The sequence below is a fragment of the Sycon ciliatum genome, chromosome 4 (assembly GCF_964019385.1).
Source record: "Sycon ciliatum chromosome 4, ocSycCili1.1, whole genome shotgun sequence".
NCBI classification, from domain to species: Eukaryota; Metazoa; Porifera; class Calcarea; order Leucosolenida; family Sycettidae; genus Sycon; species Sycon ciliatum.
The window spans coordinates 27,089,606-27,113,408 of record NC_088646.1 but is presented as its reverse complement, the minus strand read 5'-3'; the positions used below and the strand labels follow the sequence as shown (position 1 = coordinate 27,113,408).

At 49.8% G+C, this 23,803-nt stretch overlaps 1 protein-coding gene across 1 annotated transcript; it reads left to right on the top strand.

The window, feature by feature from the left end:
* Window positions 1–7,474: 7,474 nt before the first annotated feature.
* LOC135815369 (uncharacterized) lies at window positions 7,475–11,618 on the top strand. Its single transcript, XM_065328656.1, has 2 exons — window positions 7,475–9,098; window positions 10,772–11,618. The coding sequence occupies exons 1-2, from the start codon at window positions 7,829–7,831 to the stop codon at window positions 11,074–11,076; spliced, it is 1,575 nt and encodes a 524-aa protein (XP_065184728.1). The 5' UTR covers window positions 7,475–7,828; the 3' UTR covers window positions 11,077–11,618.
* The last annotated feature ends 12,185 nt before the right edge of the window (window positions 11,619–23,803 follow it).

Here is a 23,803-nt window from a genome sequence, read left to right as displayed (position 1 = left end):
TGTGAGTGTCGGATGTGTGGAAGGTCCACCTCCTGCAATAAAGTGGCCTTGGCCAGAAGTTGGCAGCCAGCAGGATATGCAGGGAGCTGGCATCCACAAACGCTCTTGCAGACATGCAGCCGCTAGCATTGACATGCATGCTACAGGTGTGGAGCACTACTGGTGTGTCGGAGTTGACGGCCCTGCTACGCAAATCAACAAATTCGCGTAACCGGTCTTCAGTTGTCTCCCTGCTGAGGTTACCAACATATACGACAGCTCTCTTCGCTCTGTGGGGCTCATCTGCAATTAGTTTCCATGCATCGTCGGAGATGGGCTGCAACACCTGTGTGCTCTTGTTGCGCTTTCGTCTCCGTGGCTGCTGAAAACCGTCATCCGCGTCACTCTCGCTCACGCTGTCCACATTGTGGCCAGGGCTGGCTGCTGGGCGAGCATCATTTTCAGTACGGGGCGCATCGGATGCTGGACCTTGGTTCAGCGCGCTGCTGTAGCTGGTAGATCTGCTCGTACTCGCACTCATGCTACACTGCCTGCAGGCTGTGCGGGGGTCAGTACGGGTACGGTCAGGGTTCGTAGTACGTCCTGGCTGGCATGGCTGAGGAGCTTTCGCCGCGGCAATGGCGGATTCTTTGAGAGAAGCTACCTCCTCCTTCAGCTCAGATACTTGTCTGGATAGCTCATCGAACCTATTGTTCAGGCGATCCTCGCGATCGGCGGCCTCGGAGACAAGTGCGGCCAGACTTTTTAGCACTGCCGATACATCCGACTCGATACTAGGCAGGGAGCCCAACATTTTCGTCTCAGATTCAGTCAAGGCTGATACACGAGAGTTAGTTCTCGTGGTAGCTCCGGGCATGGCAAGTTTCCGACACTACTCTACTTCTATTTCTAATCACTGATCTAGTCTACTTCCAGTCCGGCCTGATGCCGGCTGGGCTGCAAAAAAGGGGAAAAAAGCTGAGACTAGATCTTCCATGCAGTTTTCTCCGGAAATCCACTATTTGTAAAGAAAGGATTACCTCATCTTAGGTGGTCAAAGTGCCTCAGAGTTCGAGTGGCAGTGCAAAGCCAGTGAGTAAGCCAGTCCAGTGAACAAGTGAACTCCTCAGCGATGGCCACAGATGGCTGTATTTCGGCAATGGAGATCGAAAGTCTGACCCGTGCCCGTGTGTCTCGAAAGGACGAAGACGACGATTTCTCGCTATGTACTGATTTCCCGCGCGCTATGACCTATGGCTATGTACCATGATGTACGGACTTGTCCCACACCGAGCAGGTCGTAATATTTTGAATCGTTGAGTCGATCATGGTTGTGCACAAGTGATGCGCGTGTCGCCTCCCGGGTCTATACGACTCCCTGCTTCGGAGCTTCGGCTTCGAATGTGACAGACTGTGTGTTTGGCCTCAAATCGCTCTAGTTTTCCATAAATTTCCAGCGGTTTAAAGATAAAAATGCAAATGCACGCCTTGATTGCACCTAGCACCTCTTGCTTTCTTTGGCCTTTTCTTTCGCTTCTTTGCTGGTAGGTTACCTTTTTCCTTTGTCTAGTATCCTTGAGACTTCAGTCTTCTACTGCCGCTATGGCAGTGTCTATTGTCTAATGATGACTCCGAAGCTGAAGCTTGCAGTCCAGGCCTAGGACTAGTAAGAGTTCCTACCGGATCGTCGTGCTGTCCGTGTAGCCTGTAGGTAAGTGCTGAAGTAACTAGTTTGTGCCGATATGGAAATTTCGGCCTTTTCGCCGGCCAATGCTGATGGCGACGCTGCGATGGTTCCGTGGGTTTGCAAGCACCGACGAGTGCCTTGTTTCATGCCCCGAGTCACGATTTCCCTGTTCGGTCAGGGCGGCCTTCACGAGTTCGGCAGGCTCTTTCGAGTGCCTTGCCACGGCTCTGAGCTTAGCGCGTAGCAACATCAACAGACGGCTTCCGTCACGTCATTGGGCAGGCCCTGACGAGTGCCTTGCCAATCTCTGTACCTACAAGTAACTGGTATCCAACCCCATCGATGGACGACGCGGACATGGCGGATATGCGGCGGCTTCTGTCACGGCAGTGGGCAGGCCCTGTCGCGTGTCTTGCCACACTCAAACCATCCGTCCACTGTTGATGGACGACGGTCTCACCAGTGGGCAGGCCCTGTCGCGTGCCTTGCCACACTCTAGCCATCCATCCACTGACGATGGACGATGGTCACACCACTGGGCAGGCCCTGTCGTGTGCCTTGCCGCACTCTAACCATACGTCAACTGTCCACGGACGATAGTCTACAGTGAGCAGGCCCTGTCGCGTGCCTTGCCACACTCTAGCCACTCTAACCATCCCTCCACTGCGGATGGACGATGGTCGAACCAGTGGGCAGGCCCTGTCGCGTGCCTTGCTACACTCTAACCATCTGTCCACTGTCGATGGACGATGGTCTCTACAGTGGGCAGGCCCTGTCGCGTGCCTTGCCGCACTCTAACCACTCTATCCATCCATCCACTATCCATGGACGATGGTCTCGTGGGTTTGCAAGCACCAGCGAGTGCTTTGTTTCTTGCCCCGAGTCGTGCCTTGTGTGGTCAGGGCAATTTCATGAAAAGCAGGAGTGCCTTTCCAATGTCTGTGCCTAACTCGCATCCACCCATGTCTGTGGACTGTGCGGTCATTGTAGATATGGTGGCTTCCGTCACGCCAGTGGGCAGGCCCTGTCGGGGGCCTTGCCACACTCTAACCATCAGTCCATTGGTGATGAACAATGGTCTCGTGGCTTTGCAAGCACCGGCGAGTGCTTTGTTTCATGCCCAGAGTCACGACCATAACTTAATGCCGTTCTGCCATGCTCAATTTGTTGTTTCGCAAGTACAGTTCTACCTGTGTTTGCTTGCTCCTATACCAAGCAGAATCCCGTGTTGACCGGGAAATGTTTCTGCACCAAAGGGCTGTGGATCGAACGTGCATCCCTGTGTCATGCGGAATAATGTCATAGACCAGTTTCCGCTGCACCACGGGCGTCCGGTTAAGGCAGGTTTACCTGTATGTAGATACATGGTTCTGGAAGCATGATCACGATGTTAGAGGTGGCTGACGCACCTCTGTGAGCAATGAAAAATAAACATCAAATGGTTGCCATTTGTGCAGTGCCAACAATGTACTGCCATTCCTATTGCTCAAGCACTTTTTGTGATAGCAACCTCGAAGTGGTGAAGCATATAACACTTTTACTGTTGCCATACCGCGGTCTGACCTTCGGTGGCTGGAGCACGTACGGACACGGGCGCTCCAGCAATCTGCTGAGCGTAGTGCCAAGAGTGCAATGTCCTGTACACTTGCCTTCGTGTACGCTATGACTTGTGGTATACTGCCTTCCACTACTCAAGTTAGTGCCCACCTCGGGCACCGCGAGGGACCACCCCCTTCTTGGTCTGGGCAGCCACGGCCTTGCCCGATTACTGCCGCATCCATAACTGGGATCAATTCATTGCCCATGTGATATGTGCATATCAGCGCGGCCCTTTCCGTACAACGGCAGGTCCAAGTAACCATATCTGTAATTTACTACTGTGGATAGCATTTCATCATACGTATCCTGGAATATCTACGCAACCATAGCTAGCAACCAGATCAGTCTCGTACTGTTTAGTACTGATATGGCGGATACGCCGGTACTGCATGCACGTGTACCTTGTGCCCGACCCACCATGTACCAGGCTTTCGTTACCAACAAGGGCTTGGCAGACGAGCTGAAGCAGCTGGCTGCATGTCGTGTCGCCATAGTGTCGCAGTATTATTATCTGTGTCCTGTGCTAGTCGTTTTTAATTTACTGTCACCCTTTTCTCCCTTCTTGTCTCCGACTTGAAGGGCACCTGTACATATGGTGTATCCTCGATACATAGAGACATTTTTACTTTATATCAGTCACTCTGCGAGATGCCTGTTCCTTCACTCCACATGCGCGCTTCTCCTTCGCGCATAATGCTTGGCTACGCACTTGCCGTGGTTGAGGTGGTGGATCACTTTAAAAGTCACACTGTCACATTCGAAGCCGAAGCTCCGAAGTGTAATCGTAGATTCCGCTAGGACCCGCAGGGTCCGACGTGGAATCGGGGTTACACGAGGAGTGAAGGCGAAGAATGTGACAGTGTGTTCCCGCCCATTGTGCTGGTGTCACCCACCCCTCACTGTCACTACTCTTGATTGCACTATCATTTTGGTCGCTCAGAAAAGGCCAAAGAAAGCAAGAGGTGCTAGGTGCAATCAAGGCGTGCATTTGCATTTTTATCTTTAAACCGCTGGAAATTTATGGAAAACTAGAGCGATTTGAGGCCAAACACACTGTCACATTCTTCGCCTTCACTCCTCGTGTAACCCCGATTCCACGTCGGACCCTGCGGGTCCTAGCGGAATCTACGATTATACTCCGAGCCAAAATTTCATGGCTCTGCGATGACCAGAAGCGCCATATCAAGCAGGTGAGTTTTTGACGTGTTGCTTCGCACTGCGACTTGAGTTTTACGACTTTCGAAAAATCAACTTCTTGTCGCAGGTAAACAGCGGCTCGCCTCTCGCCAATAAAGCACCGCATACCAATCAAAACTAATGGAAGCACACACAAGGCTTATTGTTACTCTGTACTGGCCGTCGTGGAGTGATAGCAATTACCTAATTTCAGACCCAGAGTGAATTTGACGGGCACTCTAAAACGTGTCCGGTTTGGAGCCACCTCTGATTTGAACTTTTTTTGAAGCGAAAAATTGGGCAACTTGGAGGCAATGGGTCAACACAAAGGAGTGGCTCAGTTCGATTGACTCTGGCCCCAGAGCAAACTTCAACATGCCAGTTTCCTTCCACAAACATATTTCGAGTGAAAAATCAACGCTGATGATCGGTTTGGGTCTATACAAATTTGGCTGTCAAAACGTCCCGGTATCGAGCCGTCTCCTCTACTTACCCTCGCATTCACACGCGAACTATCAAACACGTCCTGTGCCGCATGCTGATCAGGTAGTGCCATGTTGGCATGTATGTGTTGTACAGTGTACTCTCAGTTGACATGTAAAGAATATCTCATGAGTACGAGGGTGATACCGGCGAATATCAATCCCGACTGCGAAGCAGAAGGGATTGATATGAGGGTACGGTATCACCCGAGCTACGAGGGTGATATTCTACTTATCACATATGACCCTACGAACCTAACACGTACGACCGTCATATCCTGCTTATCACATGCTACATGTGTACATCGAGTCCATAAACATAAACATGATACTACAATTGTAGTACTACCCACTACTGTACATGTAGTAGATTTGACCCTGTGAACTGAATAGGACATCACATTGTGTGGAGACCCTCTCCGATGCCACACCCATTCACCCCCGTCTGACACATCATTCGCGGGACAGAAATATTCAAAGCTTCGAATTGTTTTAGTTGAAGTCTAAGCAGAAGTGAAAGGACATCAATGTAAAAGAGTCCCAGGAAATAGAGATAGAAGAGAAGATGATGAAAATGAAGCAATATACTGCACTGTATCTGAGAATTAGCGCGCTCACAGGCTTTGACATCATGAACGTGGATGTGAACAGCGCCTGCGAAGTTTCCGGAGAAGATGAACTTTGCGCTGTTCTCCGAACTGACACACGATGAGGCTGGCGAGGCTGGTGGTACTTGTGGCCTTTCCAAGGCTTCCAATTCAGCCGGAGTTGACTCCTGCAGAGCTTTATCAACCTCCGCATTGAGCAGGCGAGCTGTAGCAATCTTATCTTGCTCGCTAGGCTGCAAGTAAGCTGTTAGGCACTTGTATTTCTGAACCCCTGAGACACTGTGATATGTGATGACGAACCAGACAAGGTAGGTGAGATGCTTGGGGTTGTTTTTCCAGTCTTAGTCCGGTATACCCTTTCCTTGGTTATGTACATACAATTATCCCTTCACTGTGCATAGTTCGAAGCTCCCCCCCCCCCCCCCACACACACACAATGGTTGCCTCTTTGCTTTGTCATACCCCAACCATTCAACGCGGTGAACCCCTCGATAGGCGATTTGCCTTTGAGTCATCCTAATAAAGTTATTATTACCATAATGTTACGCTTGAGGTCTTGTAGCTGGCGGTGAATAGCACTGCGGAATTGCAGCAAACTGTTCTTGGAGTACGAAAGCTTGTTGATCTGCCTAATTTCCACATACGCATGCTTTAGGATTGAGGCAAGGTTGGTAGCTGAGATGGTTTTCAGATCACATTTTTTCTTATAGACTGTGCACCAAACATCCGAGACACGTTGGTGGCTCGCTTCGTGTTGGTTGAAACACGGCTTTCTCGGATTCTGTCGATCTCATCCTCCGACACTTGCACAAATCGTTGAGACGTTTCTTCTACAATACTTGGCTCGGATGTTACACGTTTTTCCGTGGTGGTCTTCTCCAGTACTTCGCCATTCGACAAAGTTGCAGTTGCGGTTGATGATAAAGAAAAATCAGACACTTCGGCTAGTTCGCTGGGTGATAAAAAATTGAAATAATTTGCAGCAGCCTCTAAAAGCTCTTGATCTTCCAAGTCACCTTCACAAACGCCGAAATCAAAGCTAGCCATTTTTCTCACGAGGACACGATAAGGACAAGCTTTAGAAGAAGAATGGTAAGTTTCTGTTTGTGCTTACCCTCGGCCTTGTCATTCTTCATGGTAGGTCAACTTGGATGCGTACTATAGATGGAATTGCATATGTAAGGAATTCATTGTTGTCACTAGCCCCTCCACATAGACCCCCTCCCACAATCCCAAGCCAGCTGGCCGAAGAAGGGCTGGGGGGGGGGGGGGGGGGCTGGCGACGGCAGTGAAATCCTAAATATGCAGTTTCAGCTACAGTACGCATTCGAGTATGTGAGTACCAATGGGTACTGTACTAGGTACGCAGCCGGGTGTGATATGGAGCAGCAGGGGTGATATGGAGCAGCAGGGGTGATATCGGCCTATATCACCCGCCTAGGAAGGGCAGTGATTGGCCCATTCCTAGGAAACGGTCACCTGATATGTGATAAGCCCCCTTTCGAACCCAGACAATCTTTTCGGGATTGGTCTAATACACACACCGAGGCGACAGTTGTAACTATATTACTTGTAGTGCCCTCGCTGCATGACCAGATGACGACGTTCATATCAGCATCAACAAGCAGGTGCCATGCTGTGACCAAGGCAAGACCCCCCCCCCCCAGACGAGAAGAGTTCAGCATGCACCCTCGAGCAGTCGAGGCCTCACTCCTCCTCAGGCTCAGGTATGAGTAGATCTACTGTACTACTGACAGAAATATCTACAGTGTGCTAAGATTAGTGCTGCATGCTAGCCGCTAGCGCTAGGCCAACACCCGTGAACCAAGTGAACAGGTCAACGCTAGCTCTGTCATCTTCTTCACGTAGATCTACGTGACTACGAGTCGAGAGAGAGAGAGGCCGATTTTTCGGAAGAAGTGTAAATGCAAAAAGTAATATAAATACTCTCATAGTACTATTACTAGTTCAGTTGTGCTTCAACCATTCGAACGTTCCACCAAGACGAATGTTGTTGTTGAGTGATCATACAGAAGTGGCCTTCCTGCAAATGTAGAGAACCGATACCGACACAAACCTATAATATAGTATAATAATTATGTCGAATAATACCTAGTTATTCTGGCGGACTTACCCACTGCCGTGCTGACGACACTGGCCGCTAACGACACCGTTGGAACTACATAATCATTGTAATTTGTAGTGGAAGCCTGCGAGCCGTTTCCCGGACGCTCTGGGCAGCTAGCTGGAACCCAGCTTAATACTTTTGTTGCGCCAGCACCGGAAGGTCAACGAGCATGTCGACCGGGGACGATGTTTCCGCCCATGGCGGCGAGCCACCGGACATGTCGGAAAGCGAACACCTGTTGCCCACAAACGGAGCGGAGCTAGTACCAGCGAAAGACTGTGACGCAAACGCCGGTCATTGTAGCCGAGAAGACAGTGGACGTGGAGCGGGAGAAGACGACTTCTCCCGCTCCACAGGCATGGGCGTGTTCACGAGCAGTGGAATAATTATGGTAGCGATAGTGTTCACTCTTACCATGCCCTACGCCTTGGCGCAGACTGGACTATTAGGTGGAGTAATGTTCCTAGTTCTGGGACCATTGCTTATGCTGTACATGAACGTCACACTGGGCAAGTGCTGGGTGATACTGATGGAGACCTGGCCGCAGAAATACAGTCAACGGCGAGTGAGGAGACCGTTTCCCGAAATCGGCAAGGAAGCGGCGGGTCGCAGCTGGGAGATAGCCGTGCGTATGTCTCTCGCCTTCACCAATATGGGCACTGGTGTAGTCATGCTGCTCGTGGCGGCATCCCTATCGCAAGTCTTGGTACCGGAGCGCTTCTCTGATCGAGCCTGGGCATCGTTCTGGGGAGCAATTCTGCTTGTTCCAATCTGCGCTGGAAACATGATGGACTCGTGGCTGCTGCGCTACCTGGGTGCACCGAGTACGCTTCTGTCATCATTCGGTTTGCTGGCTGCACTGGTTATGAGTCGGCTGTCCACAGAAAACACCGTCCACGGTCACGGTCACGGTGCGCCTTTCTTATCGCCGACTAACTCTACTCTATTGTATTCAAGCGTGAATGTAAGCATGCTGTCTGAACACAGCCGAACAGAACCAGAGATGGCAGGTGGTACTACGGTGTCCTTCTCGTCAGACCCGCACTTGCTCGTCAATCGGGTGGGCCACGCGCCGATAACGTTTGGCTCGTTCTGGCTGGGCACGTCGACGATAATCTTTGCGTTCGCCTCTGCCAGCCAGGTTGTGACCATCCAGCACGACATGAGCAAGCCGTCTCGCCTGCCCCATGCCCTTGCCATTGCTTATGTCACCGCTATACTGCTGTGCTTGGCTACTGGTGTGCTGGGTGTGGAGACATTCGGTACTCTCTCCAATCCCAATATCCTACTCAACGTCCAATGTCAGCAATCCCATGCCATACAGATTGTAGCCAAGGCCACGGCTGTGGCCCAGATCATCTTCAATCTGTTTGGTGCGTTGGCTGGGCTGATAATATTCACTCAGGAAGCGGAGGAGGTGTTGGATCTACCGCTGACCAGTAAGATTGCTGCACATGTGCACCGTTTGTGTGTGTGTGTGCGCGCGCATGTGTGTGTGTGTGTGTGCACGTGTGTGTGCACGTGTGTGTGTGTACATGTGTGTGTGTGTGTGTGTGTGCGTGTGTGCAGGAGTGTGTGTGGAATCCCAGCACAAGTTGCTATGGTTTCTGCTGTAGCATCGCTATCATCGCCTCTGGCGATGCGCGTCAAAAAGGTCGAAAAAAGTGTGCATAGCCCGGCACTCATGTTTGTGTAAAGCAAAGACTCCTGGTTACAGCAGTCTACTAAAAAAATGTAGTGGTTCTCCTGTACTTGGCCCGGCTGATATTACACTACCCCAGGGTTGAAATGAATACTCAAACCTTGCAAAGGATGACAATCAGGCAGTCACAATAATCATGCTGTTGTTCGCACGGTGCCATTTATGTATGTAGTGACCCGATTTGGAAAAAAACATGATTTGCATATCAAAATACTGCAGTTCAGGATGTACTTGCACCGCAGGAATAACAACGTGATTCTTGTGGTTAGCGAATGTCTTCTTTTGTAAGGTTGACTGTGTTCATTTCAACCCTAGGACACCGTAATGTTAGGAGGGGAAAGTACCATGGAGTATCGCAGAAGCACCCCACCAACTCGTTGTCGAGCTGTGGAGGCGGTGTCCTGTCTGTAAGTCGTACAAGTACAAGTATGACACATACCTTCTGCACACATTCCACGCTATGCAGTCAATCCGTTCTCAGTTTACCTTGGAGCTCCATACAAACTGTGTCCTTAGTACACTAAGGTTCTACAGTAAGGTTCTACACCGGTACAAACTTAGGTGCACTCTGCTGTACGATTTTCCTTTCCCTGAACCGGAAACCACTCACCCATGTATGGATCCATAAAAACACTGAATCCAAGCGGATCCGGAAGTCAGCGTTGTCATGACTCTGGGCTGCCTATGCTGTGGCACTTTCAAGGCCTGTATGTGCGCGCGCGCGCGCGCGTGTGTGTGTGTGTGGTGTGTGTGGTGTGTGTGTGGTGTGTGGTGTGTGTGTGGTGTGTGGTGTGTGGTGTGTGTGTGTGTGTGTGTGTGTGTGTGCGGGTGTGCGGGTGTGTGTGTGTGTGTTGTGTGTGTGTGTGTGTGTGTGTGTGTGGGTGTGTGTGTGTGTGTGTGTGTGCGTGTGAGTGAGAAAGTGTGCGGGTGTGGGCACGCATGTGTGAATGCATGCGTGCTTGTGTGTGTGGTGAAAACATGGAACTTCCATGACCTTTCTGTTGGTTGTGCTGCACAAAGCAAGTTGCTGCATTGCATACATTACATATATACTAGCACTGGCAGTAGTGAGCAGTCGTACTTAATGTGAACTGGATGGCTTAAGGACTTGCAGCAGGGCGCAGCCTCGTGTTGGTAGATCTGGGCCCATGCAGTGCCTCGGTGCACCATGCTAGCCGCCTCACCCGAGCCAGCCTCGCATAGCAGTTGAGTAAGTTACTCAAGATATCTCGAGGACAATGCATGATGGTCTGTGATGGTTGTTCTGGTGCTATTTCCAGCGTGATGCTTCTGTATTGCTGCTATCATGTGTCCATTGTGACTAAGAAGTGTAACATGGTTTGCCTCTGAGCTATGATCATTGTAAAAACAATTTTTTTAAATAAACCCGTTATATCTGTTCACCTGCAGAAATCAACTTCCGCCACATCTTGGTCCGCATCTCATCCCTACTGGTTGCCCTTGGAATCGGTCTGGCTGTCCCAGCATTTAATAAGTATGCCTCGCTGATTGGATCATCCACGATGACAATGAACCACTTTCTATTCCCTCCTTTCTTCTACTACCGGCTGATGGCGGCTACTGGTAGGCCTTTGCATCGTGCGGAGATTGCAGTCTTCTTGATAGTGTTTGGTTTTGGCATAATGTGTGGCTTAGCGGGCACATACTCGGCAGCCCACAGCCTAATCTCTGAGAAGCATGCAAACCCGTGCTAGGTACGTAGGTTCGTTCTTGTGTGCCAAACTGTTACTGGTACTGGTACTCTAGTTCAAATTTCTATTATTAATTTAATTTCAATTGATTTGATAGCCAATGGTCAATCAGCCTCAGCCAGTCGAAGCCGGCGGCATCTCCCCTCCAACTTCAATGAGAACCGGCACCAACTAGTATAGGAAACTTGAAATCATCCAATATCAAAATTGTCCATAGGCTCCATCCTTTCTAAAAGCAAATTTTATTTCACATTTTTTTAATATAAGGCTGCAGAAGTGGTAAGAATACAACCGGTAGGTCCCTGGGTACACTGTAGTTACACTGTAGGTACATCGATCATTCAAAGATGTGCAGCTGGATCATTCAGATGTCCTAGTTTGATTCCACTTGACCACCACACAACCACTGGAAAGGTCCAACTCCACACTCTCCAACTGGTGGGTTCCCAGCCTGGGTCCTCAGTGCCCCTTTAAATGGCAACAGTTTACGGGCTGCAGTAAATTATGGTTTGAATTTCACTCTGGCTAAACAAGCGAAGGCCCGGAACGCGAAAATATGAGAGCATTGCATAGTACTTTATACTGTATGGTGGAAACGTTAATTTTCAATCGAATCAAAAACTTCTTTTAAGTCACGGCCTGACATCAAAATTAATGAAGCGAGAGCATAGCAGGCCAATGCAGGAGCCAATAAAATATCCGCATGAAGGTAGTGCTAACTAACCCCTAGCTGTTGTTATAAACAGAGAAAGTGAGAACTGGATGATAACTCCATATGAACAATCAGTCGAATACCTACTACTATTCAACAAACAAATTTTATGTCCTGACCGTTTACCTGTGCCAGAGATTCAAGTAGTTAGTTGTGGCATCCCTCACGACGAAAATGTGCTATGGCTATGAAAACTGATTCTTAGCCTATAGCTGCAATTTAGCCTGTTACACATTGCTTGTGCTTGGGCTACCTCTGGCCATGGTGCACTAGCGTTATCGATTGCTTCACTCCACGCACTATCTCCAGCTGCCAGCGCATCCTGAATCTGCATGGTGGACATTCTGAGGGGCACAATCAGTCAATAGATTATCCAACATGAATGCTTCGGGGTCACCCAAATCTCGACCATGCACATTCGCGTGGCAGTCGCGCACAAGGATATGGCTGTGTAGTAGCTGGCCCTCGGAGACAATTTCACACACTCAAACAAAGCACTCACTTTGTGGTTTCACGAATACTCGTTAGGACAGAATTATTAGTTACACACTCGGCAAGTAAAGATAAGAAGTGAAAGGAGCACAAGAAAAGAACAATGCAAGAAGACAAACACGCGGCGAACGGCAGCCATGTTTTTAGGTCATCAACCAATGAGCAATCTATATAAACCGGTTGCCGACGAAATTCTAGAATATTCCAGAGCTGTGAACTGTGATTGGTTAATTATGCTAATGGTCTAGAACAATAACACTAGCAGCAGTCATACGGGTAAATACGGGTTTAGCCATACACGACTCATACATTACTCACGAGCGACTCACGGAAAGGGTAATAACATGCAGATACAAAATACGCAAGGAGAGAAAAAATGTAACTAACTGCCCATCTTGGGGTTTGAACCTAGGAATCTGTATCAACACAAGCTCTACAAATAAATACTCTTTTACTGCGAAAAATATACTTTCTATCAAAATGCAACTCCTACACTACTCCCCCCTACGAAAATAAATCGTCCCCGATTTCAAGTGAATACATCAACACAACACACACCAAATTCAAAGCAACACGGCATATACCAAATTAAATATGAAGAAAATAGGACACACATTCTCACGCACGTACGCACTCGCAATCATGCCGGCACACATGCGCACACGGGCATGCACAGTCACACATGGACTGTCTCACATGGGCTTGACCCACATACACTACACCACATACAATACACCACATTCACTCACCTATTCATTGACACACATACACTCTCACACACACACACACACACACACTCTCACACACACACACACACACACACACACACACACACACACACACACACACACACACACACACACACACACACACACACTTAGAAATCTGTACAAAATGAACTGCCTAATGTATTATCGCAATCCAAGTCCATAGCATCCTAAATTAAACTGGAGTCACCCAGAGCGGACAGTCAGTGTACCAGTTACATATCGTAGTCACGGTGCCAGGCAGGCGGACCAGCATTTCTGCGCAAATGGTCACGTGGGCCTGGTACATTAACGGGCTGAGGCTGTACTCAGGGCCGCCGGAACCGGTCCGGCTGGTCCGGCCATGGCCGGACCACTTTTCCCAGCTGGGTGGTCCACCTGATTCATGCAAAACCGGTGTAAAAAATTTCAGAGGGTCAGGGCTTGGACTTGTGACAAGGATCGTTCAATGCACGACCTCACCTTCCACCAAAGCACTGCAGCATCGGTCTCTCCTCCATCCTATCGAAAATACATACGCGAGTCAACAGGAAACGAGCGAAAAGCACAAGATCGAGCGTCGATCCGGATCGAGAGACATCTACGTGAATGCTGTACGAGGAAGCCGAAAAAATGATCGGTCTTTCGACAAAATGTGCGCACACGTAGATGTCTACACTGCATGCATGCATGTTAGAGATATCTACATACCGGTACACCTATAGCCCTGGCCGTATCAGGCCGTCAAGCGTAGCATACACGTAGACCTACGTACACTGCACTGAGCTCACGATCTAATCGGGATCCCGGGAGTCGGTTGAGGACAGGATGGAAATCGACGTGAGGTCATATCATGTACATGTAGATCTAGTAGTAGTAGTAGATTCTACGCACCACCAAAACGATGCACGTCTTGACCCCAGATTTGGCTTGCCTTCGTGATCCGTGGTCAACTACTTTGGGATACTTGGATCGTGTTTGGGCCGGAAGACTGGCCGTTGGCACGTGTAGCGTGTACACAGGCCTGCTGAGGGCAACGGAAATGTTACTTCTTGTATTGTAGGAGTAGTTTACAGCCGCGTGGGCAACTAACTTACTTCCTGTAGACTGTAGTTGATCTACGCGTATACGGTCTACAGGATCTAGGACTACAATTATAATGTCATGACACTTGCACGATACATCTGACTCCAGTCGTTCCAGCACTACGAGTGCGAGTAGTTGCAATTACAGTTCGTGTTCCGTTATCCTGATGGCGTTATGGCGTTGTCAAAACATGCCGGACCGAGCTTGAGTGCTCAGTTGGAGCGGGTTCTAGTTGTGGAGGACAAACCCTTTCAACCGCGTGACCTTACGTTTCCTCTTGTCGCATTTGGTGTGAAGAATGTTGTGTGCCGCTCCTTTCAGCCGAGTTGGTTCTCCTCTTGGGAATGGCTACATTGGGATTCAAAGAGCGAGCGTGCGTTTTGCCATACCTGCTGCTTGGCTGTTTCGAAGAAACTTTTGATCGCTAGCTGTGCTGATGGTGCGTTTCTGACGAAGGGGTTCCAGAACTGGAAGGATGCGACAACAAGCTTCAGGAGGCACGAGTCGTCCGAGTGCCACCGCGAAGCTGTAGAACGATTGCTAACAGTACCTGCCACCACGAAAGACGTGGGTGAACTCTTGTCGTCCAAACTTGCGGAGGACAAAAGGGCTGCCCGGGAGTCCTTCCTGAAGATTCTGTCTGCTCTTCGATTCCTCGCTAGACAAGGACTTCCCATGCGTGGTGATGGTCCGCAGGAAGAAGATGGCAATTTCAGTCAGCTTCTAAAGCTCACCAGCTCCAGTGACCCAGCTTTTGCAGAGTGGTTGCAACGCAAAAGCAGCAAATACACTGGCCATGATATGCAAAATGAGATCCTGCAGGTCATGGCTCACAGGATACTGCGTGGAATTATCGAGGAAATGCAGGGTCAGTTCTTCACAGTCATGGTGGACGAAACTACCGACTCTAGCACTATTGAGCAGATGACTGCCGTATTTCGTTGGGTGGATGACCAGCTGGAACCACACGAGGAATTTATTGGCATGTATGCGCTGGAGAAAGCCGATGCAGCCACGATTTTTGGCATGATCAAGGACGTGTGCACAAGACTCAACCTACCATTAGAGTTCTGCCGTGGACAATGTTATGACGGGGCATCTGTCATGAGAGGGCATCGAAATGGAGTCGCAGCACAGCTACTACAGATAAACCCCAAAGCGTTATACACTCATTGCTACGGGCATGCCTTAAATTTAGCTTGCCAGGATATGGTTCGAGACATCAAGTGTATCAAGGATTGTCTTAACACCGTGTTTGAGTTGTCAAAACTTCTGAAATATTCTGCGAAGCGCAATGCCACATATCAAAGGCTCAAGGATGACATGGCTCCTGACCAAGCAGGATTTCGAACGCTATGCCCCACAAGATGGACCACTCGCTCAGCCTCCCTCGCACCACGAAAGACGTGGGTGAACTCTTGTCGTCCAAACTTGCGGAGGACAAAAGGGCTGCCCGGGAGTCCTTCCTGAAGATTCTGTCTGCTCTTCGATTCCTCGCTAGACAAGGACTTCCCATGCGTGGTGATGGTCCGCAGGAAGAAGATGGCAATTTCAGTCAGCTTCTAAAGCTCACCAGCTCCAGTGACCCAGCTTTTGCAGAGTGGTTGCAACGCAAAAGCAGCAAATACACTGGCCATGATATGCAAAATGAGATCCTGCAGGTCATGGCTCACAGGATACTGCGTGGAATTATCGAGGAAATGCAGGGTCAGTTCTTCACAGTCATGGTGGACGAAACTACCGACTCTAGCACTATTGAGCAGATGACTGCCGTATTTCGTTGGGTGGATGACCAGCTGGAACCACACGAGGAATTTATTGGCATGTATGCGCTGGAGAAAGCCGATGCAGCCACGATTTTTGGCATGATCAAGGACGTGTGCACAAGACTCAACCTACCATTAGAGTTCTGCCGTGGACAATGTTATGACGGGGCATCTGTCATGAGAGGGCATCGAAATGGAGTCGCAGCACAGCTACTACAGATAAACCCCAAAGCGTTATACACTCATTGCTACGGGCATGCCTTAAATTTAGCTTGCCAGGATATGGTTCGAGACATCAAGTGTATCAAGGATTGTCTTAACACCGTGTTTGAGTTGTCAAAACTTCTGAAATATTCTGCGAAGCGCAATGCCACATATCAAAGGCTCAAGGATGACATGGCTCCTGACCAAGCAGGATTTCGAACGCTATGCCCCACAAGATGGACCACTCGCTCAGCCTCCCTCGCTAGCATTGTTAGCAACTACTCCGTCCTGCAAGCCAGCCTTACCGAGTTTGAGTCAATGGCTACGTATGATGCCGAGATGTCAGCTCGTGTCAGTGGAATTGCACACCAGTTCTCGCTGTTCAGTTTCCTATTTGGAGTTATGCTGGGACGCAAAATTCTTGGCCTTGCCGAGAACCTGAGCAAGACGTTGCAGAAGAAGGATATTTCTGCTGCGGAAGGTCAAGCAGCAGCAACCGTCACTCTGCGATCCCTGACAAGCCTTCGGAATGATACATCCTTTGACACGTTTTGGGCGGACGTTGTCAAAGTGCAGTCAGCCAATGACGTGGATGAGCCGGTTCTAGCGAGGAAGCGGAAGACACCAGCTCGCTTTGCTGTCGGCACCGGCCAGGGTCACTATCCTGAAAGCCCTGCTGACCATTACAAGCCTATATACTTTGCCGCCATTGATACTGTGATGGCATGCATCAAAGAGCGATTTGATCAGCCAGGGTACAAAGTGTACAGCTGCCTGGAGGGAGTTGTCCTGAAGGCTGCCAATGGAGATGATTACAGTGCTGAGCTGGCACGGGTTGAGGACATGTATGCCACGGACATCAATGTTCCACTGTTGCAAACACAACTGCCGCTGCTCAAGTCCTTGTGCACAGGAGGTGGAAACATCTCAATTGGCACAATCAAGACAGCCCTCCTCAACCTTGGTAGAGGTAGGGAACTACTGTCGGAGATATTTGCCATCATGAAGCTTATCCTCGTCATGCCTGCAAGCAATGCCACCAGCGAGAGGTCATTTTCAGCTCTTCGACGACTGAAAACCTATCTCCGCACCACAATGGCCCAGGCTCGCCTTAATGCTTTGCTTCTGCTGCATGTCCACAAGGACAAAGCAGATTTGCTCAGCTTGCGGCAATGTGGTGATGATTTCGTTGCCGCCAATGAGCATCGGTTAAACATCTTTGGAAAGTTTCAATAGACATCTTTCCAGAACAATCCTGATTCCTAATTGTATATAGTTTCATCCGTCACATCTGTCTGTCTCTCTCACGAGATGCCAAATTGGCTCATATTTACGTAAATTTTCCGAATAATTTCCCAATTCTGATGCCTAATTGTTACTAATTGTATATAGTTCCATCCGTCACATCTGCCTATCTCTCTCACGAGATGCCCAAATTGGCTCATTTTCACTTAAATTCTCAAAATTTTCCCGGGGGAGATCCCCCGGACCCCCCTTGGACTTCGGCCGGACCACTCGCAAACTCGTTCCTCCGGCCCTGAACTGTACTGGTGGCACAACAGGCACAGGAGCAGCCTGAGCAAACTCAGCGTCATCACAGTCTGGCCAAATAAACGCAGTACTTAGCAGCGGCAAAGCAGCGGACGATGGTGCACCACGAATACTCGTTAGGACAGAATTATTAGTTACACTCGGCAAGTAAAGATAAGAAGTGAAAGGAGCACAAGAAAAGAACAATGCAAGAAGACAAACACGCGGCGAACGGCAGCCATGTTTTTAGGTCATCAACCAATGAGCAATCTATATAAACCGGTTGCCGACGAAATTCTAGAATATTCCAGAGCTGTGAACTGTGATTGGTTAATTATGCTAATGGTCTAGAACAATAACACTAGCAGCAGTCATACGGGTAAATACGGGTTTAGCCATACACGACTCATACATTACTCACGAGCGACTCACGGAAAGGGTAATAACATGCAGATACAAAATACGCAAGGAGAGAAAAAATGTAACTAACTGCCCATCTTGGGGTTTGAACCTAGGAATCTGTATCAACACAAGCTCTACAAATAAATACTCTTTTACTGCGAAAAATATACTTTCTATCAAAATGCAACTCCTACAGCTGCATATCCGTGCCGATAACGGCAGTTGCTACACACTTTGAAAGAAGACAGTAATTCCACCATTCCATTTTTTAAAGCTCCGAAGCACCATACCACTTACAACACATGAAAACAATAAGTCTTGTACACAGACACTGTAGCTTCATGGTCGTCTCTTCATACTAGTTTCTCTATTCGTATCTATAGAATGAAAGACACAACAATGGACGTTGCAACCCGCTAAAATCCGTGCTCTTCAAAAACTGAAGCCACAACACAGTGATTCGCTCGTACATAATAGACACCGACCGGCTCAGCGCCGGCATATGCATGCTCTAGGCAAGTACACTTACATGTACAATCTTGGTATGTTCATGTCTTGCTTGTAAGCTTATACCAAGTCTGGGACACTCGGAACCGGTGCCGCGGGTACGGCTTGTCACCAACCCATGTTTACTGCTCTGAGGTCACATGATTGTGATTGTGTACTAGTACTTGCCCGACAAGCTGTCCTTTGTCATACCTCAGTGCAGGACCAGTGGAAGTAGTGTTTGATTGGTGCAGCCATAATTATAGTCTTTCACTGAATCATACACAAGATGTGAAAGACTGTAATATGGCTGCACCAATCAAAAACTACTTCCACTGGTCCTGCAGGTATGACAAAGGACAGCTTGTCACATTGCAGAGGGCCCACTGTCCCGCCTTGAACAAAGAGCTTGGGGTCTGAACCCAGTGTCTGCTCTAGGATTGTAGGACAGCCGGGTACACGTGTACCTGGCGCAACCATTTCAACCGGGTCGGAGCCGGGTACACATGTACCTGGCGCTGTCTCATTTAGAAAAGAGAGGACAGGAATTAGAAAATTACGAAAGAAGAAGAAGTATTTGACACATACATGTATAATACAAGCCATGTAAATCAGTCCTTTCAAAGTTTGAAAGTGTAAAGTACCAACCGGGTCACAGGTGACCCGGTACTATATTTTCAACCGGGTCCAAGCGCCTCCCAACCGGGTGGATTACCCGGCTCACCCGGCGCTGGAGCAGACACTGGAACCAGGGACATGGCCCTAAACGATTACGGTCTCACAGACCAAGTGACCCTACCCTGGCGGTTTCTGGTTGTGTGTATAACAATTAGTGGGTTTCAGCATGGTGACAAGGCTTTGAAGCTGTTATTTTCATACCATGTATAATCTCACAAGCCGTGAAAACCGCCGCGATAGGCGGTTGGGAAATGAGACTCAAGATGTCCCTGGTTCAAAAACTACCCGAGAGCAGTTTTTCTTTTCAGTCGAGCTGCTACCCACACGGGCCAAAGTCAGCAAGCCTTTGGTCTAGCCAGAGGTAGATCTACCAGGGGCACACGATGCAGCTTACGGATTTTCCTAACCTTACGTACATGTACATCTATGCCAGTAGAAAGCAGTCGTAAGACCTTTCTAAAAAGTTCAGATCAGATGCGCTGGAGCAGTCAGAGCAACAGTTCCCAATGGGAATTGTGATTCTGACTGCTCCAGTGAATCCAATCCGAATCCGGATTGACCAATCAAACCATGACGCCCTTATTCCCTTCTGATCTGTAGCTAGTTTATGTGGGGTGGTAGCGATCGATCCCCGTCTCTTCGAGGGCTGTAAGTGTAAGCAGGAGGATTCTACGACTCCGGAGCGCCTCCCTGGCTGTAACGAACATTTACAAAAGCAAGTAAAGTTTCGTGAGCACACCCCAAGAACCTACTTGTAATTGCAACAAGCATGCAGCTCCTCTAGAAACAATCTTTGTCGTAACGAATTCACGGCATGGCATCACGCGTAGCTTTCGCCAGCGTGCAGGAGGTCTATCCCGCACATCTGATATTCCTGTCCTAAAGGGGGCCGATGGTCAGCAATGTACCACGGCCTCCTCCAAGGCTGACTGTTTCGCATCATTCTTCGCAGAGAAGTGCAGCATCCCAAATGATCTCACTGAAGACACACTCCCGCCTTTCCCACCACGCACTGACGCCATCCTGAGTCAAATCCGTTTCCGGGAATCAGCAGTGCTCAAGCAGCTCCGGTGTCTTGAAGTATCCAAAGCGTCCGGGCCAGACTCCATTTCCTGCCGCGTTCTAAAGGAGTGTGCGTCTGAGCTCTCAAAGCCGTTGTCGCAGCTGTTCTCGTCTTGTCTCTCCCATGGTTACCAGCCTACAGCCTGGAAGGTAGCCAATGTGGTTCCCATCCACAAGCGCAAGGCCAAGGGCGATGTCCGTAATTATCGACCAGTCTCCTTGCTCTGTGTAGTATCCAAGGTGATGGAAAGAATAGTCAACCAGCAGCTCATCAACCATCTCAACAGCAATACCCTCCTGTCTGCCAACCAGTTTGGCTTTCGGAAATCAATCGGCACAGCTGACCTACTAACGTCACTCCAGCATGAATGGGCTTTAACCACCAGTAAGGGCGGGACCATTCAGGCCCTCGCCATAGACATAGCAGGCGCGTTTGACCGGGTTTCACACCCTGGGCTCCTCTGCAAGCTCCGAGGCTATGGCATTGGTGGGCAACTGCTGGCCTGGTTAACATCGTACCTCCAGAACCGGAAGCTGCAAGCTGTTGTTGGGGGACAGACCTCTACCCCCTCTACCATCCGGTCAGGCGTCCCTCAGGGCAGCATCCTAGGGCCCACATTGTTTCTAGTATACATAAACGACGCCGAAGATCAGCTACCTGCCAGCGTCTCCATCGCCGTGTATGCTGATGATACTACGTTATACACGTCTGTCATGCCTGGACAGACCACAGAGGCCGCCGCAGCTGCACTTCAGACAGCCGTAAACCAGCTGGAAGCCTGGGGAAGTACTTGGAGGGTTACCTTTGAGCCCTCTAAGTCACAGCTGATGTCCGTGACCAGGAAGCTGGCCCCTCTAGACATCCCCCCTGTCCAATTCCTTGGCACCCCTGTTCCTGTCAGCAGCCAGTTGAAGCTCCTTGGGGTGGTGTTCGACGAGAAGCTCAACTTCAGCGCCCACCTCCACCAGCTTTCTGTGCGCGCACATCAACGCCTCCATTTCATGCGGAAGGCAGCCCCCATCCTGGATGCTGCTGGACGCCTAACCGTCTATAAGGGCTTTGTAAGGCCCATACTTGAGTATGCCCCACTAGCCTGGCTTGGTGCTGCCCAGACCCACCTTGGGAAGTTGGACACAGCACAGCGCAAGGCCATGCAGATGATTGGACCCACCACCGTCCTCCAGAGTCTGCGGGCCAGATGGACGGTCGCAGGGCTGTCCTATCTCTACAAGGTAGTTAACTGCAAGGGCCCACCCCGTCTGACACGCATGCGCCCTCCCCCAAAACCACGGGCCGATACTGTTCGAACCCGCCAGCAGCATTATGCTCAGCGCCAGCACCGGGAACAGCTCTTAAACACCACCCCCGGCACCAGTCCCGATTACCTTCGACGTTCCTTCCCGTACTGTTTCCTTGAATTGTGGAACAGCCTCCCCGAGGACGTCTTTCCCCGTCTGGCCAATCACTCTCCACTCACAGCTTTTAAAAAAGGTGTCAACAAACACATTTCAGACCAGCCATGGTCTTGGGACGTGCTTTGAAGCCCATCATGTTGATCGTCTCACTGTTCTTTCCAGATCGCACCTCTTGGTTTGGGGATGTGCATTGAAGCACCCCATACTAACGGTCTATACTGTCCTCTCTTGGTCACCACTCTCCCTATTACTTCAGTACCTATATTGTAATTACCATTCATGTATTGCGCTTCAGAATTTCTCCCGTTTTTGTCTCTTGGTGCGTTACCGGCATGGCGATACTGAGACCTAATGGTCAGTGGAGTGCCTGTAGCCTCACCAGCACTGCTACTATCTGTGACTGTGGCGACCACCATTCAATGTCTCGTCCTCCCCTAACCGTACCCCAACTCTCTCTCTCTCTCAGCTCTCTTTTTATCTGTCTTTTCTTACTCTTTTTTCTTTGTCAGCTTTCCTGGTGGTTATGTGCTTTTTCAAGTAAATAAAAAAAAAATCACCCAGGGAAGAATGACAGACCACCTACCGTATGGCGCCTTTCCGAACACCAGTTGCCCTGAGGACGAACGCAAGCCGCGCGTTGCTATTTTTTCCCGGCTGCCGCGTAGGTCTTCGTCCAAGGGTGTTGACGACATGATTGGAGGTGGGCCAGGCTAACTAGCTTGTACTTGCCGCCGTATGAATACACTGTACTGTACACTTACATTTTACAAAGCCACACCGACCCGGCCATCAACGATACCAAGAAAGGAAACGATACCTCGCCATACCGACTTGTACTTGGCTGCCATGTTTACAAAACGACAAGGACCTGTAGTCTGGTCGCGCAGACCTGCCAGTACCTGCGCCAAGTGTAGCTAGCTGTATCCAGAGTAACGACGGCCCGCCATTCCGGTGGTGCAGTGGTGCGACCTCCATGACCAGTCGGCTGCAGAATGAACACAGCCACCTGCTACTGTCGTATTGTCGAGAGGAGGACGATAGGGACTAGGGGTCGTGAAAGGCTTTCAAGACTCTTGCAAGACAAATGAGCCTCTCTTGCTCCGCGTTCCGTCAAGAACCGGTCTACCGCTACCAAGCCCAAACCTAGAGAAGATGGAGGAGCTCATGAACTGAGCATGAGACATTTTCTCTGTGTGCTTGGTGTGCCCGGTGGCGGGTCACAGGTGTAAAACTATCTCGGTTCGTAGCCAATGAGAGAGCCTTGCTTGGCGGCTAGGCTAGGCGCATTGTCACACCTAGCCAGCCCGCGGCCCGTCGAGACTGGACTCGGCGGGGAGGCAGCGCTAGCGGATGTCGCAGACCTGACACCCGGATGGCAGATCAGAAGCGGCTCGCTCTCCACTGTCACCATGGTCACACTGGTCACCGGTCTTGGCCAGGCCAGGGAATCACGGGTGGGCTTTCACAACTCCCTGATCTTGGCCTTTGAGTCGGGGGGGGGGGGGCAATGACTGTTCAAAATGGGAAGGGTGCGGTCAGAGAACACAGAACTGAAAAACGAGAACAACCATTTCTGAAACCAGGTGGCTGCATGCAGGTGGCTTCCCCATCTTATCATAGACATACTGTCATACTGACTCGTAGGTTTATCACCAGCTGCATACACATGGTCATAGTTACCATGACACCTGGTAGATCTACATGTACCGTTCTTGAAGTACATGACTGTATACATGTACAGCCAAGAGGGAGTACATACCTCCCCTCCCCTCCCCCCCCCCCCCCCATCCACCGGCCCAGGGGCCGGGGGTTATGTACTCTTGCAGTCTTGGTACATGTACCTCCAGAACACCACATGCACAGGACCTTCATTTAAAAGGAAAGAAGAACTGGATGGCCAAGTACAAATCAGGTCACACGTCCACAAGAATCTGGGAAGTGTCACACATAATGTGACATGGCCCCACTACACAGGACCACACCCGCTGAGAGTCTGTTCTTGCGTGGAGTTCGCCATCACTCGAAGGTGAAGCGGGTGTGGATTGGCTGCATACAGTGCATTGCGTGTGTACAATGAACATGCCGTGTTATTATTTTATAATGTGAAGACAAGACTTGTTCATACGCCCAAGCTCCCGGAAACACAACTA

What these genes read in the sequence shown, in the direction of transcription:
- LOC135815369 (XM_065328656.1), top strand. Translation starts at nt 7,829, where the DNA reads ATGTCGACCGGGGACGATGTTTCCGCCCATGGCGGCGAGCCACCGGAC. An exon ending in GTTGGATCTACCGCTGACCA is followed by an intron (nt 9,099 to 10,771) that starts GTAAGATTGCTG and finishes GTTCACCTGCAG; the next exon opens with AAATCAACTTCCGCCACATC.